The sequence below is a fragment of the Ambystoma mexicanum genome, chromosome 3q, assembly GCF_040938575.1.
Source record: "Ambystoma mexicanum isolate Mex_15411 chromosome 3q, UKY_AmexF1_1, whole genome shotgun sequence".
Taxonomy (NCBI): domain Eukaryota; kingdom Metazoa; phylum Chordata; class Amphibia; order Caudata; family Ambystomatidae; genus Ambystoma; species Ambystoma mexicanum.
The window spans coordinates 534,031,063-534,045,311 of NC_090926.1; the positions used below are offsets into that span (position 1 = coordinate 534,031,063).

Below are 14,249 nucleotides of genomic sequence, written 5' to 3' on the forward strand. Positions count from 1 at the left end.
TCACAGGTCACACAAACAATGCGTTTTATGGCCAATAGTTTCTCAATCAGAGGCACATGTTCAAATGATTACATCAAATGAAAGTGTCTGGCTACTGTAGTACCTTAAAAAATAAGGTGTGCCAGCTGAGACTGCACCTGGAATTCTCTAGCACATGATTTGCGGGCTGGCAATCTCTTCCCCCTGCACAAAGAGCGGGAATCCTTGGGGACATTCTGTGCTTCCCACACTCCATTATGCACTGTACTTTGATGCTTCAGAGATGAAGAGTTGTACAAGATAGGTGTTTTAATTAAAAATGCGTCACATTCAAGCCCTTAATGGCCTTGGCTAGAGCAGGAGCGTTATTCACGGTTTGACCATTTCTTATTAATGTTGTCGCAGACGATTCAATCTCCACTGTAACTTCGCCTGCAAGTCTATTCTTTTGCACTTAAATAAAGGGTTCCGGGGCAATCGTCATATGCACTGCTCCAAGCAGTTGTATGTGCGGAATGAATAGGTGCCAACATACCCCTACGGCCTTATTGTGGTGCAGGCTGGTTGCATTGAGACCAGTGTTTAGGACCACCTATGCGTTGCCTTGGAAAGGTCTTTGGACAGAGGGTCTGGCTCCTAATAATCTGTCAAACTGTAGTTATCGTCTGCTAGAGTTGAACACCAGGCGGCATGCAGGGATCACAAATGACTGTTTCCAGGGAGGGGCAGTGGACTGGAAACAAGATGGTGCTGGGCTGGCAAAAGCAGGCCAGGGAAGGCTCCAGCTTGGTTGGTGAGGGTGGTGGGTTTGTGGTGGGTTGGGGAGCAGGGCAAGCTGGTGGTGCAGATCCATCAGGGAGCTAGGCTAAGAGGTGTTACATGGCATTAGGGTGGGCTGTATCAAAGGGTTTGGGAGGTAGGGAAGCTGGTTCCCTCCAGGGAAACAGCTCCCGGCTCCGGCAGCTGCTCCTTCTTGGTCCTTCTCCAACCATTGTAACGGGTTTTCCCCTTCCTGCAGCTGCACCTTATCCTTTAGGCAGTCGACAGCCTGGAGAGCGGAGACCTGTCCACTGCTCTTGGCCCTGAAGGTGCTACATGGCCCCCCATGCTATGGGGGCATTGGTTCCTTCTGGAGAACACCAGGTAAGTGCAAGTAAAAGACTTAGACATGCGCACTCTTAATAATCCTTTTCTTAAACAATCCATGTTATCAGTGCCTTTATGTTTGTCCTCTGTTGATGTTGATGTTCCTTGTTTCCCTGCCGGGGTCCTTTATCTATGGAACCTTCTGGCTAGCAGGGTCCTAATTGGGGCAGTGGTTACACACACACCTACACATTTGATCACACTTACCAACATTTGCTAAGGCTCGATTTTGCAATGTCTTTTTTTGCCCAGGTGAATTTTGCAAAGGCTCTGGTCACCTGAGAGCACCCATGCCTTCTCCAAGTTTGGTTCTGAGCTGGCGTCCTTCAATGCGATCATGAATTTTACAAAAATCAGTGGATAATCATGCTACGCCAGCACCTCAACTCCAAACTGCCCATCTAGGGAACACACAAAGTGTAAAGCAGCAGGCATTCCCTGTGCCAGAAAGGGTAAATAGGGTAGGACCAAAATCGGTAAATGCCCACTCAGCAGTGCTGTGTGGCAGGGCTTTAAGTGGGGAAGGGCTAGCCACGACGCAGCCATGGCAGTCTCCAAATATTGGCCATGAGCCAGGGCTCTTTGAACTGACTTTCCCGACCAGATCTCTTCCTTGCAATAATGTGAATTGAAAGCTGAGTGACAATACTGCTCTTCACCAGTTCATGTCACTATGAGCAAGGTTTATAATTACAACATCAGTAAAATACATTTTGAATGAGGTTGTTTTCAAACAGATTTGGTCATTGCAACACATATTGTCTCATTCCAGTGATGCAAGTTAGGCATAAAAATCACAGATTTCTTTCAAAGCATCTATGGGATGGCACGGTGCAGTGACCTATTTTGATTTGAAGTTTTATTTTGTAATTGAATATATTTATTTTGGTCAATATTTATAAGCACATTTATTCTATCTGATATATTTTTGAAAGTGGAACTTACTCTCTTTCATTGCACGTATGTAAACTCTATTGGGTCTGTTAGGTCACTCTTAATTACGTAGACCCCACCTCTTTTAGAGGCTTTGGGATTTGAAGGTGCACCAGGCCTCTTTTAGGCCCCAACACCAAAGATTTGCCTCAAGGTGCGCTAGATCTCCCCCTCAATTTCCTACCCCTCTTAAACCACTGCTGTGTTGCTATTTACAGATGTTAATGTCACTGCATGGGCCCAACTACACTATTCCAGGCCTCACTTGTTAGATAATCCTAGCTAGGCATCTGCCCTCGTGCTACGCCTCTACCCTTGTGCTGGCAGCCTCTGTGCCATCCGCTCGCAGTATGATCTACTCGGCATTCGAACAAGGATATTAAAATGGCTGCTTCTAAGGCTCTGTTGCTACGCATGCAGTGTTTAAGGACGTCTTATCCCTTGAGATAGAACAACCATTTCTATGACATCACTGGTGCGCTTTTCCACTGACGCTATCTGCAAACATTCCAACCCAATAACTTTTGCGGCACCCCGCGCGCTGGACGATAACAGCCCTTGGCTTGACTCCTTGGTGCCAAGGCTCGGAGATAGACTTCAAAGCAGCGGCAATGGCTAACTCCAAATGCGAACGACTCACAACTATTTATCTGCATCTGGGGATCAAAGCGGGCGCCCGAAAAGAAAACAAGAGATAAATAGCGCAAAAAAGAACGACTTTCTCTTATTATGACTCGTTCATGCTCTGATGCAGAACTGAAATCATTCAAAAGACTGTGCACAGCAACAGGGCGGCCGAGCAGGCGCGCTGTCATGACTTCATTCTGGTTGATGAGTTTCTGCTGGAAAGCCATCGCTCTCTGTCAGGCCGGGCGCCATGACAGTGCAGAGCGAGAGGCTGGCGCGCTGCGTTTGCTTGAGCCTCCATGCCAAGTACTTGCAGTAGACAGAGCGCAGTGCGTGTGCATAATGTTGTGACATGCATGCCTGCACGCCGGTGGCGCCTTGTAAGTATGCCCCATCTTGTTATGGTGTAGTGGCTTGGCGACCTGTTGTAAAATGTACAACGCGCCTGTGATGGGAAATGAATGCAAACATTCTCTCACGACTACCCCTTCTGTATTACTAACCAACAGTGAAACGTACCTAACAACCCACAAATCTCTCTCTGCACGGAAAATTATAGATTGAAATGTCCATGCAATTACCCCTTGTATCAGGGGAGCCGATTTATGAATTTCCCGGTTGGGGGGGCCCAATTACAGGAAGTAACATCACTGGCAGTTATATGACTGCAAATTTGCATGTAGTAGTCGCCAACTTGGTGCAACGACGCGCGCTGAGGGCACGGGTGTTGGCGCGCGCAGCGCAGAACAGTGGAAACATTGGCTCGCATGCACTGCATATACTAAAGTCAAGAAAGAAGGAGATTTAAGCCTTCGAGTTGCATTCCAGTAAGACATCATTGCCCCTACTCCACCGCTCTATAATCGTTCAGCAACACAACTAGGATGGGAGAATGAAATGCTTGCTAAACGGAAGGTACAGCTGCAAGGTGGAGTACCACCACCACCACCAAAAAAAGGTTCCCAATTCAAGGGAAACGAGAAGTAAAGACGTTTCCTGATTAAAAACTACCAAGCAAGACGTGTGTGGTGCCATGGTTCAGTAAAACATCAACAAATCAAACTTACAATAGTGCTGCTCTAGATTGGCCAGCCACAAGTGACATTTGCTCAGATGTTACCTCTGGGTAACCAGATAGAGTTAGGGATGTAGCTTAATCTTAGACCTTTCAGTGGACAGATCAGATGTGCTGCTGAAGTATAATGCAATCCTGGCTGAAGTATAATGCAATCCTGGCTGAAGTATAATGCAATCAAGTGTGGTTTCAGACTTGGGGGGGGGGCGAAGAGTGTTAACTGCTTTTAACATTGTAGTTCAACAGAAATTCTGGTAAAGTAGTGTACAATGTTAAAAAGCAGTTACCCAGGCTTACCCTGCACCCAGGTGATGTTTGGGACTGATGGAAGCACTCGCATCTAAATGTTGTAGCCATGGTTGTCTCCATGTTTTTAAAACTCCCACTTTCCGGGTTTTCAACATTCATTTGAAACACCCCTTATTCAAAAAATGAAGGAGTCAGTAAAAAAAAAAAGTATACCCCACTTATGCTTAATAACGTCTTACCTTCCAAGAAACCTTCAGTCAAAATTCACCCACTGCAATGTTCCTAAATTCTGATTGCAGAGTAGTGTCTGACGGAACCTCAATCAGCTCTTCCTGGGCATCAAATGGAAGATGCACCACCTCCTCTGCCAGAAAAGTCTGCATCACCCAGTCATTAATGCTAGCATTTTCTTCCCTTCAGGGAAGTATTCATCAAAGCTGGACCTTAATGTTGCTAGGTGGCTTGCCCAGCTCCAACTGTTCTTTTGCAAAGGTCTAGCTTCCTCTTGCAGGCAAATACTTTTTTATTCATTCTTTCCTCTGTGTTCCCATGTCCACAGGAATGCCCCCAAAGGTGGGATTGGGAGTTTCTAGGGTGGTGAGTTCTAGTGGTCTTACTTTCCTTTATAAAATACACAAATCACATAGTATGTCAACCAGACAATGTATCATTGTGTACAGCTTAAAGGGGGCCACCTGACCCAAAGCAGCACACCAGGAGATGTATTTTGGAACAATCAACATTGTAAACACACCTCTAGTTTAGATTGTAAAGAGTGCTTGTGCTGCAATTACAAGCACCCAGTTAATAAAGTCCAGACTTAAAACACTTGATCAGCATTCAGTGAGTAAAATAACCTTGTAAAAATAAAATGCAGCTTTGCATAAAATTACAGAGAATTTTGGGATTATCCGGCACTGGCAAGCGGGCTCTGCTGTTGCTGTGGGAGAAGTGAGACTTGCAATGGCGACAAATTTAAGGTTAATAGCTGCTGTTTATCACAAGATGGCAGGCTAGCACAGATCTTAACCACCGAATGCCCACTGAACAGCTATAAACCCATCTATGTCAGCAAGAGGCTGATGTAGAGGAACCAGTGTTAGAAAGCAATGAGGTAATTATATTGTACCATATCCCGTGGGAGGTGATGCCCCCCAAGACTCAGTGAAGGTCCCTTGTGTCAAAAGGTTGAAAAGTCCTGCCGTCTCAGTCCCCACAGTCCTAACTTCTCCCCCGCTTAGAGTGGAAGCAGTCTGCGGCACACAGCTTGTAATGCAAATCGCACATTTTAAGCGTCAGGACAAAAAACAGAGAACTGAATACATTGCTGAGGTAAATGAGTTCTGACTGGCAACACAAGGTAATACCATATAGAGCCACATTATCGCACCGCCCAACTATGTGTTTGAGGGCAAAGGTGGAGGAAAATCCTTCAGCAAGAAGCTGGAGGTATTTCCTCCACCATACCGCCCAAAATAGAACAATTTGGGTTATTACCACCAGCAAAATTACTACCAGCAGTTATACCACTGAAATCCACCATGGAATCCTATGGACTCCAATTGATGGGGACTAACACTGCCTACCACCACTTGTAATCCGGCAGTAATACCGCCAGACCAAGTGGCAGTAATGATAGTACAGTTTGGTGGTATCTCGGCAGATTTACAGGCCACACAGAGACATCACCCCTCTCCATGTTGTCTTTTATTGTAAAGTGGATTACCAGGTTTCAGACCTGTAAGATACCCCTGTCTCCTCAGGTGACTCAGACCCCCACCATTCCATCCTACATAAACTTGATGCCCCCAGGCTGTTCTTCTAGTCTACTTTTATTCTACCCATGTAGATCCAGGAACGTCATACTCCTGTTACTTTCATGGATTATTTTACTTTCTGTTCCTTAAAGCCAGGGGTCTTAAACATGTGGCTCTCCAGATGTTTTGGACTATGACTCCTATGATCCATCACCATTGACTATGCTGGCTGGGGCTGATGAGCATTGTAGTCCAACACATCTGCAGAGCTAAAGGTTGCAGAACCCCGTGTCCAAGCAGGGGCCTGGAACTCCATACTGCCACAAGCACCTTATCATTTGACTCTGGCTCTGGAGTTGGGACAGGTTGGCAGGTTAGCTGCTGGCAACCTTTCAGGTGGCAAGCGTAAACCCATGAAGAGGGAGCAGAGATGTGTAGTTCGTCTTTGCCCCCCTGATTCTCTGATTTGTCAGAGCTACATTTTCAAAGCCTCTCTGAATGGAGCATGAGTGCATTCATCTCTAAATTGAATCACACAATTAGTGTTTTGTCTGTGTATTTTTTGGTTGTTATAAAACAGCACCCAAGGTTGGTGGCTCTCAGGGGGTAGGGAGCCTGGGATGCTCCAAGGACAACGAACTGGCAGCCAGGGGGTTTTAGTAATGCGCTACTTTTGTAAACAAAATGAGCCCCCAAAAAATCTTTTTTTGTGACTGCACCAGTAAATCATCAAGAATCGATGACTGTGAGAGAGGCTGCTGGAGAGCGATTCCCCCTGATTTGTATGGTACAGTAACACAGATAGGAGAAAGAGGTTGGTTGGCTCGCGACTTACATCTACCTGTTCAGTAGCACACCTGCGAGTGGGTAGTTGAACTGGCTTTGGGGTCCCCATTTCTCTGTGATAGCATACTCTTGAGGGCATACTTTTTTAATGAACATTTAATTGCAACTGCATGTGTATACCAAGTGCTTAATTTGTAAAACAGTAGGTGCCTGTGCCCAAATATGTTCTAGCACTTCTGTGACACTTGGCCAGTTCCACACCACTGCTGCCACCACCCATAGTGTGACAGAGGCCGGGCCTTTGTGGGGCGTCACTCAGGCTCCAAGAGCCTATTCATGAAGACAAAAAAAGCACACACCTTCTTTTGCCGTGATGACCATCATCAAGGCAAAAGGTGTGCACTTTTTCTTTTGTCTTCATAAATAGGCTCCTAATGGAGCCTGAGCCTGAGTGACGCCCCACAAAGGCCCGGCCTCTGTCACACTATGGGTGGTGGCAGCAGTGGTGTGGAACTGGCCAAGTGTCACAGAAGTGCTAGAACATATTTGGGCACAGGCAATGGAGCCTGATCCCTCACAAAGGCCCGGCCCCTAAGCATGTGTGGCAGGGGCCGTGGATCGGGCTGCTGCTTGTTAATGAAGCAACAGCCCGACCCTTTGGTCATTTATCCTTTTTTTTTTTTCAAACTGTGGATGCGCGCCCCCATGGGCATGAGGCTGCGGCCCACCAGAGGGGCGCGTCCCACAGTTTGAATACTGCTGCGCCTAAGCCCTCCCCTCCAGGACCATACAGCAATGAGTCCTAGAGTGGAGGGCTTAATCGCACATTTTCGCGATTAAAACCGGCTGGAGAGAAGTGATTCGATTCAGTATCGATGGAAAGGGCCATCGATGCTGCATCACTTCTCTCCGGCCCGGGGGGGGGGGGAGCTCAGCCCCGCCCGGGGGGAGGGGGGAGCTCAGCCCCGACTTCATTTTGCCGGGGGGGAGTCCCCCGTACTCGGCGCCCCTGCCTTGTATCAGTACTCTCTTATAGCAAGTAAATCTTATGAGAAATCCTAAATGGGCTTAACATATTGGGGCTGGGAAGTAGTTCTGAGATTTTCCCACCAATCAATGCAGTGCAGTCAACTAAAAAAGAGAGCATGGTGAGTTCTTTACCAGCTCTTTTCTGTGCACTTTCAAGCCTGCTACACAACATTCTCATCTGGACTCCCAAAAAGCCACCCTACACGCACACTACTATGAAAGAAATCCCAGTGTCAGCCTATGGAATGCTCTATGGACACGACGAATATTCTTCCACATATTGCAACAGTGCACTTTTAAGCCCTGCATGAGTGTGCCTCTGCCGTTCTTGCCTAAATTAATCACTTAGGCACAGTGATGTATTTACTAGGATCACATACTTTGGTCAAGTGGAGGAGCTCGGATTTTGCATCAGATTTTTTAGTTCCATAAATTGTAATTCAGGCATTGGACTAGGGGGGTCATCACGCATATGGTGGTGCAGTAAAAATGTCGCAGTAAAGAAATTACTTTCAGCACCCCGCCATAATACACGTTTGGAGGTACCAGCACTTAGGCAGAGATATTCTCTTTACCTTCAAGGACTGGGGAAAGTACCGCAGTTGGACTTCCCTGCAATTTTATTTATTTATTTTAAGAAACTGTATTTATAGTGCAAATTGGTTAATTAAAACCATTTACACTTAACATATAGGCATTTATAAAAGAATAAAGAGCAACATCGGACAATAGGGCTGTACATCACAGCTCCCAGGCAAGAAACTGTACTTGGTTAGCCAGACGGCAGCTTATACATGACAGCTATGGTCCCAACTGGCATCTTCAGACCAGACTGAATTCACTAAATCATAGAAATGGGCCAACATTCCATCCACTACCTCCCCAAAGCTATGCCCTTGTTCCTAAATAATTTAAGAAACCAATTTTGCAGTCCTCATTCATCAGTTTACTTTCTGTAAGGAAGGCATGGTATCAGTAGAGACACAAGTGATCACAGTTCAATGGCGTTTATTGAACTTTCAAATGAGTTGGTCTAACGCCTATCTTATTCTAAATCTAAAGGTAGGAGCAAGCTACAACCATAAAATAATAATAACACAGTCCTAGTAGAGTCTTGTCAAAAAAAGGGCCTCTACTAATAAACCTATTGCCAATCCTTACTTCTAAATACACATAGTGTGAGAAACAATGTTATGCAAGAGAAAAGTGTTCAAGAAATGATATGTCAGGATATTTGAGATGTTGGCTCCCCTTCCCCACGTTGTCAGCACAAGATAAGGCGGCACATTCGAACTTAGCAGACACTCTGTCTTCTCTGGCACGAGGATGCAGTTCAAAACCTCAGCATCAGGGCCTTCTGTGCCAAAGTCTCTTTGCCATTCAAAGTCTCTTATTTTAGAAGGCCAGGATTTCATATGGACAAATTCTCTGGTGATTAATTGCTCACCCCGGGTCGCCCTCAGCCAGGCGCAGAGCCACTTCTCTCAGAATTTTCACATGCACAATTTCTCCGGTGATTTACTGTTCACCCCGGGTCCCCCTCCACTGGGCTCAGACCCACTTTAACACAATGTTCTTAATTGATCTCCCTCAATTGGGCTCTGATCATTTTATTTAATTTTCCTTCAATATCATCTATCGAAGACTTTCGATTGTGCACAGAATTTTGTTTGACCTGCCGCAAGACCACTTTGATTCACAAAATCTTTCTCTTTACAATTCTTTACTTTCACTTCCACAACCTTTCAGCTGTATATCTTATAGAGACCTTCGATTGAGCATGCATGCAGTTCTGGACCAATCTGTCAATGATATTGTATTCTTTCAAAGTTCAAACATTCATCAGCAGTTCAACTTTACTTGTGTCTTTTATCACATGCATTTTACCAATGTTCGTTCCAGTGCTTGTTTTACAATGTTGCTGCTTCCAAACTTGGCTTCAACACAGACCGGTCTTGTATCGGTCTCCCCAACTCAACGGCTTAGTTGATTTCTCTGTCGCTACTTTGTTCTTGGAGCCAAGGACTTTACCAAGGCGGATGCTTCTTCTCCCCGAGGCAGTTAGTCACGTAGGAGGAGAGCGGGTATCTCCGACACACAATGCAGGATTCTCCAAACTTGTCTCCGGTCCTTAAGCTGTTCAATCTCGGGGTCTCTTGATCATAACAGTTTCTTTCCAGAAAGGTAAAGAGAATTTCCTTCCTTGCAAACCTCTTGTAGTTTCCCTTCTTTCGTCCCTCATTCAGCTCCCGCCTCGGAACTGATGTTTCCTCGTGTGCTGTGCCTCACTCAGATTGTGCTTTCGTGCTCTGCCTTTTATCCGTGTGGGGAAGCTTAATAGAAGTCAGGTGTGAGAGTTAGTCAGCAATTGCCTGACCCACCTGACCATTGTTTTGGGACACCTCATGTATACTGCTCGGGTGTTAGTCTGTTTTCTCCCAGAGCAGGCTGTACGCATGAATGTGTTAGTGTAGGAATGGGGTTAGAGTTTTTATGTATCCTACCTAGTAGTGTGGGGTAAAGGTGTTGCAGTGAAGGGGATGCTGCGTCTCGCCATCTGGTGTCCCACTCCCCAAAGACCCCTGACCCAGATGATCCTCCCGCACTGGTCCACGCCCAGGAACTGGATCCAAAAGCGATGGCTGTGTCCTCGCCACCTGGATGACCGATCCCTGGGGACTAGTGGGTGTGACACCTTTTGGTTTCTCACATTGCACAGTGAGAAGTGTTTGTCTTTTGCCTCGCCTGCAAGGACCACGCTTTGCTGACATATCCAAGTTTCCTCAATCTCCCTGCAGAGCTGAATCCAACATTCAATCTTTCCTGAGGCAGCCACAATAGGTGACCAAGCCACTTTCCCCTCACAACTGGTTGCCTTTCCCCAACTCTGCCGCTCCCCCATGACCCGTTGCTGGCCTTATGGACACTTTGGCTGCCCACTGAGATATCATGGAAGACATGCTTCTGTCAGCCGATCAATTCCTGTCATTCTTTAGAAAACTGCCATAGAAAAGTAGCCAAAGTATCGTATACTTTTCTGTAGAAGTTGTATTTCCAACCTCGTGTCAGGGTTGAGTTGGCTCCCCTACACCCACACTTTCTTTACTCTATTTCATTTTTTAACTGATTTTGTGCATAATGTATGCACATACACTACTTTGCTCAACATTGTATAGTCTTAAGCAAACTCTCAGATGGGTCTTCCACGAGGTTGGCTCATTTATCCTCAATGAGACCAAACGTGTCCACGTTGTTCCAATTCCACAACCTTGCCTTCTAACAGTGAGAAGATTAGGTGATAGACAATCCTGCTCTTCCTCAACAAGCGTTAACCGGGTTTTGCGTTATGATACACATTCTAACATTTGTATTTCTCCCTTTCTACCTTCCTTCTTTTGCCAACATAGCCATCATTTTTTGTTTTGGCTGGCTGGTGCTGGAGTCATGAATTGCTAACTGTTATGAACATGGCAGAGGGCTGAGGGAATCAAAAGAACCAAGTAACTGCATGCCAAACATTCCATACTAAGGGTATTCTTGCATGTGCAAATGCAGGCGTTACAGACACATACACACTATACAGAGTATACAGGGCATACGCCTCAAAGTAGCGAGAACATGGGGTACCCTTTTAGCATAAATTCTGAAGATGTGCTGCCGCTGTGAAAGCATTTCCCCCTGAGCCTCGCAGTGCTTGATGTAGGATCTCAGTAGATGGTGGCAACAGCTGGGAATATTGGAATGACTGTAAAATGACTGATGCGCAGTCAAAACCGTTGACCTTTGTACTGCCTTTTGCCTCCTATCCACTCTCTCTCAAGCTTGCCTGACTAAAGAAAAAGGCTGAGGGTGGGAGTTGTTATTCTGTTATAACCTAATGTGTTATGAGAGGGCGGCTATGAGAACATCTGTTTTATGGGATGTTACATCCTGTAGCATAACGTTATTTTGGATGAATTAAGGAACACATAAGTGAGCTATGTTGAAAGTGCTGGTTGAAATTTGAGACCCTGGATTGATTTTGCAAGAATTTTATTCCTGGTATGTACTGCACACTGAACATTCCCAGAGGTCTTTTCAGTGGACCATTTACATGCCTATCATTCAACATGCATTTCCTGGGTTGACATCAGATCCTAGTCCCGAGAGTCCCCATCAGTGACGCAATGTACTCTTTTACAGGATAGCTCTGTGGGTGGATTGAACTCTGCAGCGATGTGTGCGAGTGTGTAATCAGTAAGTCAAATGTTTGAATCACAGGAGATATGATTAAAAGATCATTTTTCTGAGATAAATAGAATCTGTACCATTGAGTTTGGCTTAAAAAAAATCTGCATTGTAAGCAACAAGAGACAAAAGTTGTGTGTGTGTGTGTGCTTAATCTTCCTACAGTTAAGTAAGTAATAAAACCCGATCCAGTGGGCCGGATTGGGTGGTAACAGCCCAGGAGCCAAAGTAAAGGGCCAAGTCCAGCGATGGCCTTACCAATGGGCCCGGCGCTATTAACCACCCGTTCTGGCCTGCTGGATCGGGTGTATTGCTATTAGCACCCCAGGTTTTAAATCCGGAAACCCATGGTGCTAAGAGCAATGTATTTTGTTTCAACTAACAAGGTGCTTCACAACGTCCCGTTCACTGAAACAAAATACGTACTTAAGATGGCCACCATGGATCTGGAAGGCGAACTCCATATGGAGTCACTCTTCCATTTCCATAGCAGCTCAGGAGGCTGGAGCCAGGTTGTGCACCGCAGCTGCTGAAAGAAATCAGGTAAATAGGGGTGGGAGGCAACCGGAGACCCAAGTGGAAGGGAGGGGAGGGTGGGTAAAAGGGCAGGGCAGAGGAAGCAGCCATCATGTTGCTTGGAACGCGGGTTTGGATCGTGGGATTCAGACCATGACCCAAGCAACCTGATTGGTTGGCTCCTCTGCCCCGGGTGCTAATGTCCAATACTGCTATGCACGTTTCTGGGATAGGTCTTATGCTGCTTTCATTCGTCTTCAAAGTGCTCAGGGGCAGGAGGAGAGAGAGTGGTACATACATAAGGAAATCAGAAAACAGAAAGAGGAAGCAACATCATGCTATTGTTTGTTGCTTGCTTGTATAGAGCCTATGCCAATTTATGGCCACTTCAAAGAACTCATGGGGAAAATGGTAGCAGGGAAGAAGGAGTGAGGGATGTCAGGAGAAGGATGACAGCAACTTGACATCTTATGTTGACTGAAGTGATTTAGGGTGTAATACATGCCTTTGAATAAGATGCCTTAAGGCTACTATCAAGTAAAGATGGGCAAAAAATGGGACAGGAGTAAACAGAAAAAGAAGTAGGATAGGCAAGGAGGAAACATAATATCATGTCCTGTAGGCCTAAGTAACTAATAGGGGTCACAAGTGCTATAATATATTATGTCTCCAGGCTGGGCTAGAATGCATGTTCTCCAATGAAGCTGGAAAGTAGAAGAGGCAACAGGAGGGTATGCCATGTTGATCGGAGAGACCTAATGGTTCAATAAGAGATGGTGCCATAAAAGTGATAGCCTCTAATAGGCTACGGTCGCTTTAAAGCACTGAAGGGGAAAATCAGCCATGGTGTGGAGAAGAAGAAGTCACGGAAGGAAATCGGAGAGTGAAGAAGGCACTGTGATGTCGTTATGGTGGCTGCTTGTATAGTGCTTATGAACCCTAAGGCTTCTTAAAACACTTCCCAACCCCTACTAAGAAAAGTAACTTCACAAAGGCTAGCACTACTGTAGAGTTTGATCAAGAAAAAGAAACTAGGTTGTCAAAAGAGAATTACTTAAAAAGGCATGTTAAAGCTTTAGTCGCGTGGGAATGATGATGCGGTTACACCGAAGTACCTGGAGGATGAGGAACTTTCTCTCCTCAGTGTATTGAGGTGAAAGAGAGACGGGGCCAGACAAACGGCGATGTTGGTGGGAGTCATTTGATTTTCTTCTGCACATGCAACTACATCCCGGAGGAAGACGAGGAGGGTCATTAAAGCCTCACGGTTTTCATCAGGCAGCAGGAGGATGGCCGCCTGGACTGCATAGAATTGTTGGTCTTTGGGCATATCTGGAAAAAAAAACATTTAAAAAAAACCTTCAGACATTTAACACTTTTTAAAATGAGTGGTTAAGCCAAAGAAAACTAAAACTTGCATCTGAATTAGATGTTTGAGCAATAGCTTCTGGATGTAACTGCAGGAGCGCACACACAGGAATGACTTAATAGGGCATTATGTATAACTAGAATCACATGCCTGTACACCAAGATAGGCAATTCTAACAAAGGCGGCAAAGAAGTCAAACAAGAGGACCAGAGTGTCTACCCACTACCAAACTGTTATCAAAGGCAGGCAAAAGGCAGCCCTGCATAGTAATTTACTCAATCCAAATTGAGAGAGGTGTCCACAGTCCTGAGCTTTTCAAAAGAAGCAGAAGGCAAACCGCGTGCTGCATTACATACACTGGTAGATGTGCAGGAAGGATTCACACAGCTTGGTAGTGAATATGGGCTCTGGAAGATCCCGGAAATACTGTTTGACCATATCCGCCACATCGAACGCCGACTGTCCTTCATAGCTGACGTCGTTTGGATCAAGCTCGTTCATTTCCCGTAGGGACTGGATCCGAGATTTGACTCCAGACTTTCGGAAAATTCCAACC

General features: G+C 45.7%; 1 protein-coding gene across 1 annotated transcript in view; it reads right to left on the reverse strand.

The window, feature by feature from the left end:
• Positions 1-14,249, reverse strand: part of LOC138582719 (rho GTPase-activating protein 7-like) — a 142,835-nt gene that overhangs the window by 36,792 nt on the left and 91,794 nt on the right. The window contains exons 8-9 of the mRNA XM_069654298.1: positions 14,050-14,248; positions 13,440-13,656 (exon numbers count right to left, since the gene is read on the reverse strand). Of these exons, the coding sequence (XP_069510399.1) occupies positions 13,440-13,656; positions 14,050-14,248 (416 nt within the window). The remainder of the gene's footprint in view (positions 1-13,439; positions 13,657-14,049; position 14,249) is intronic.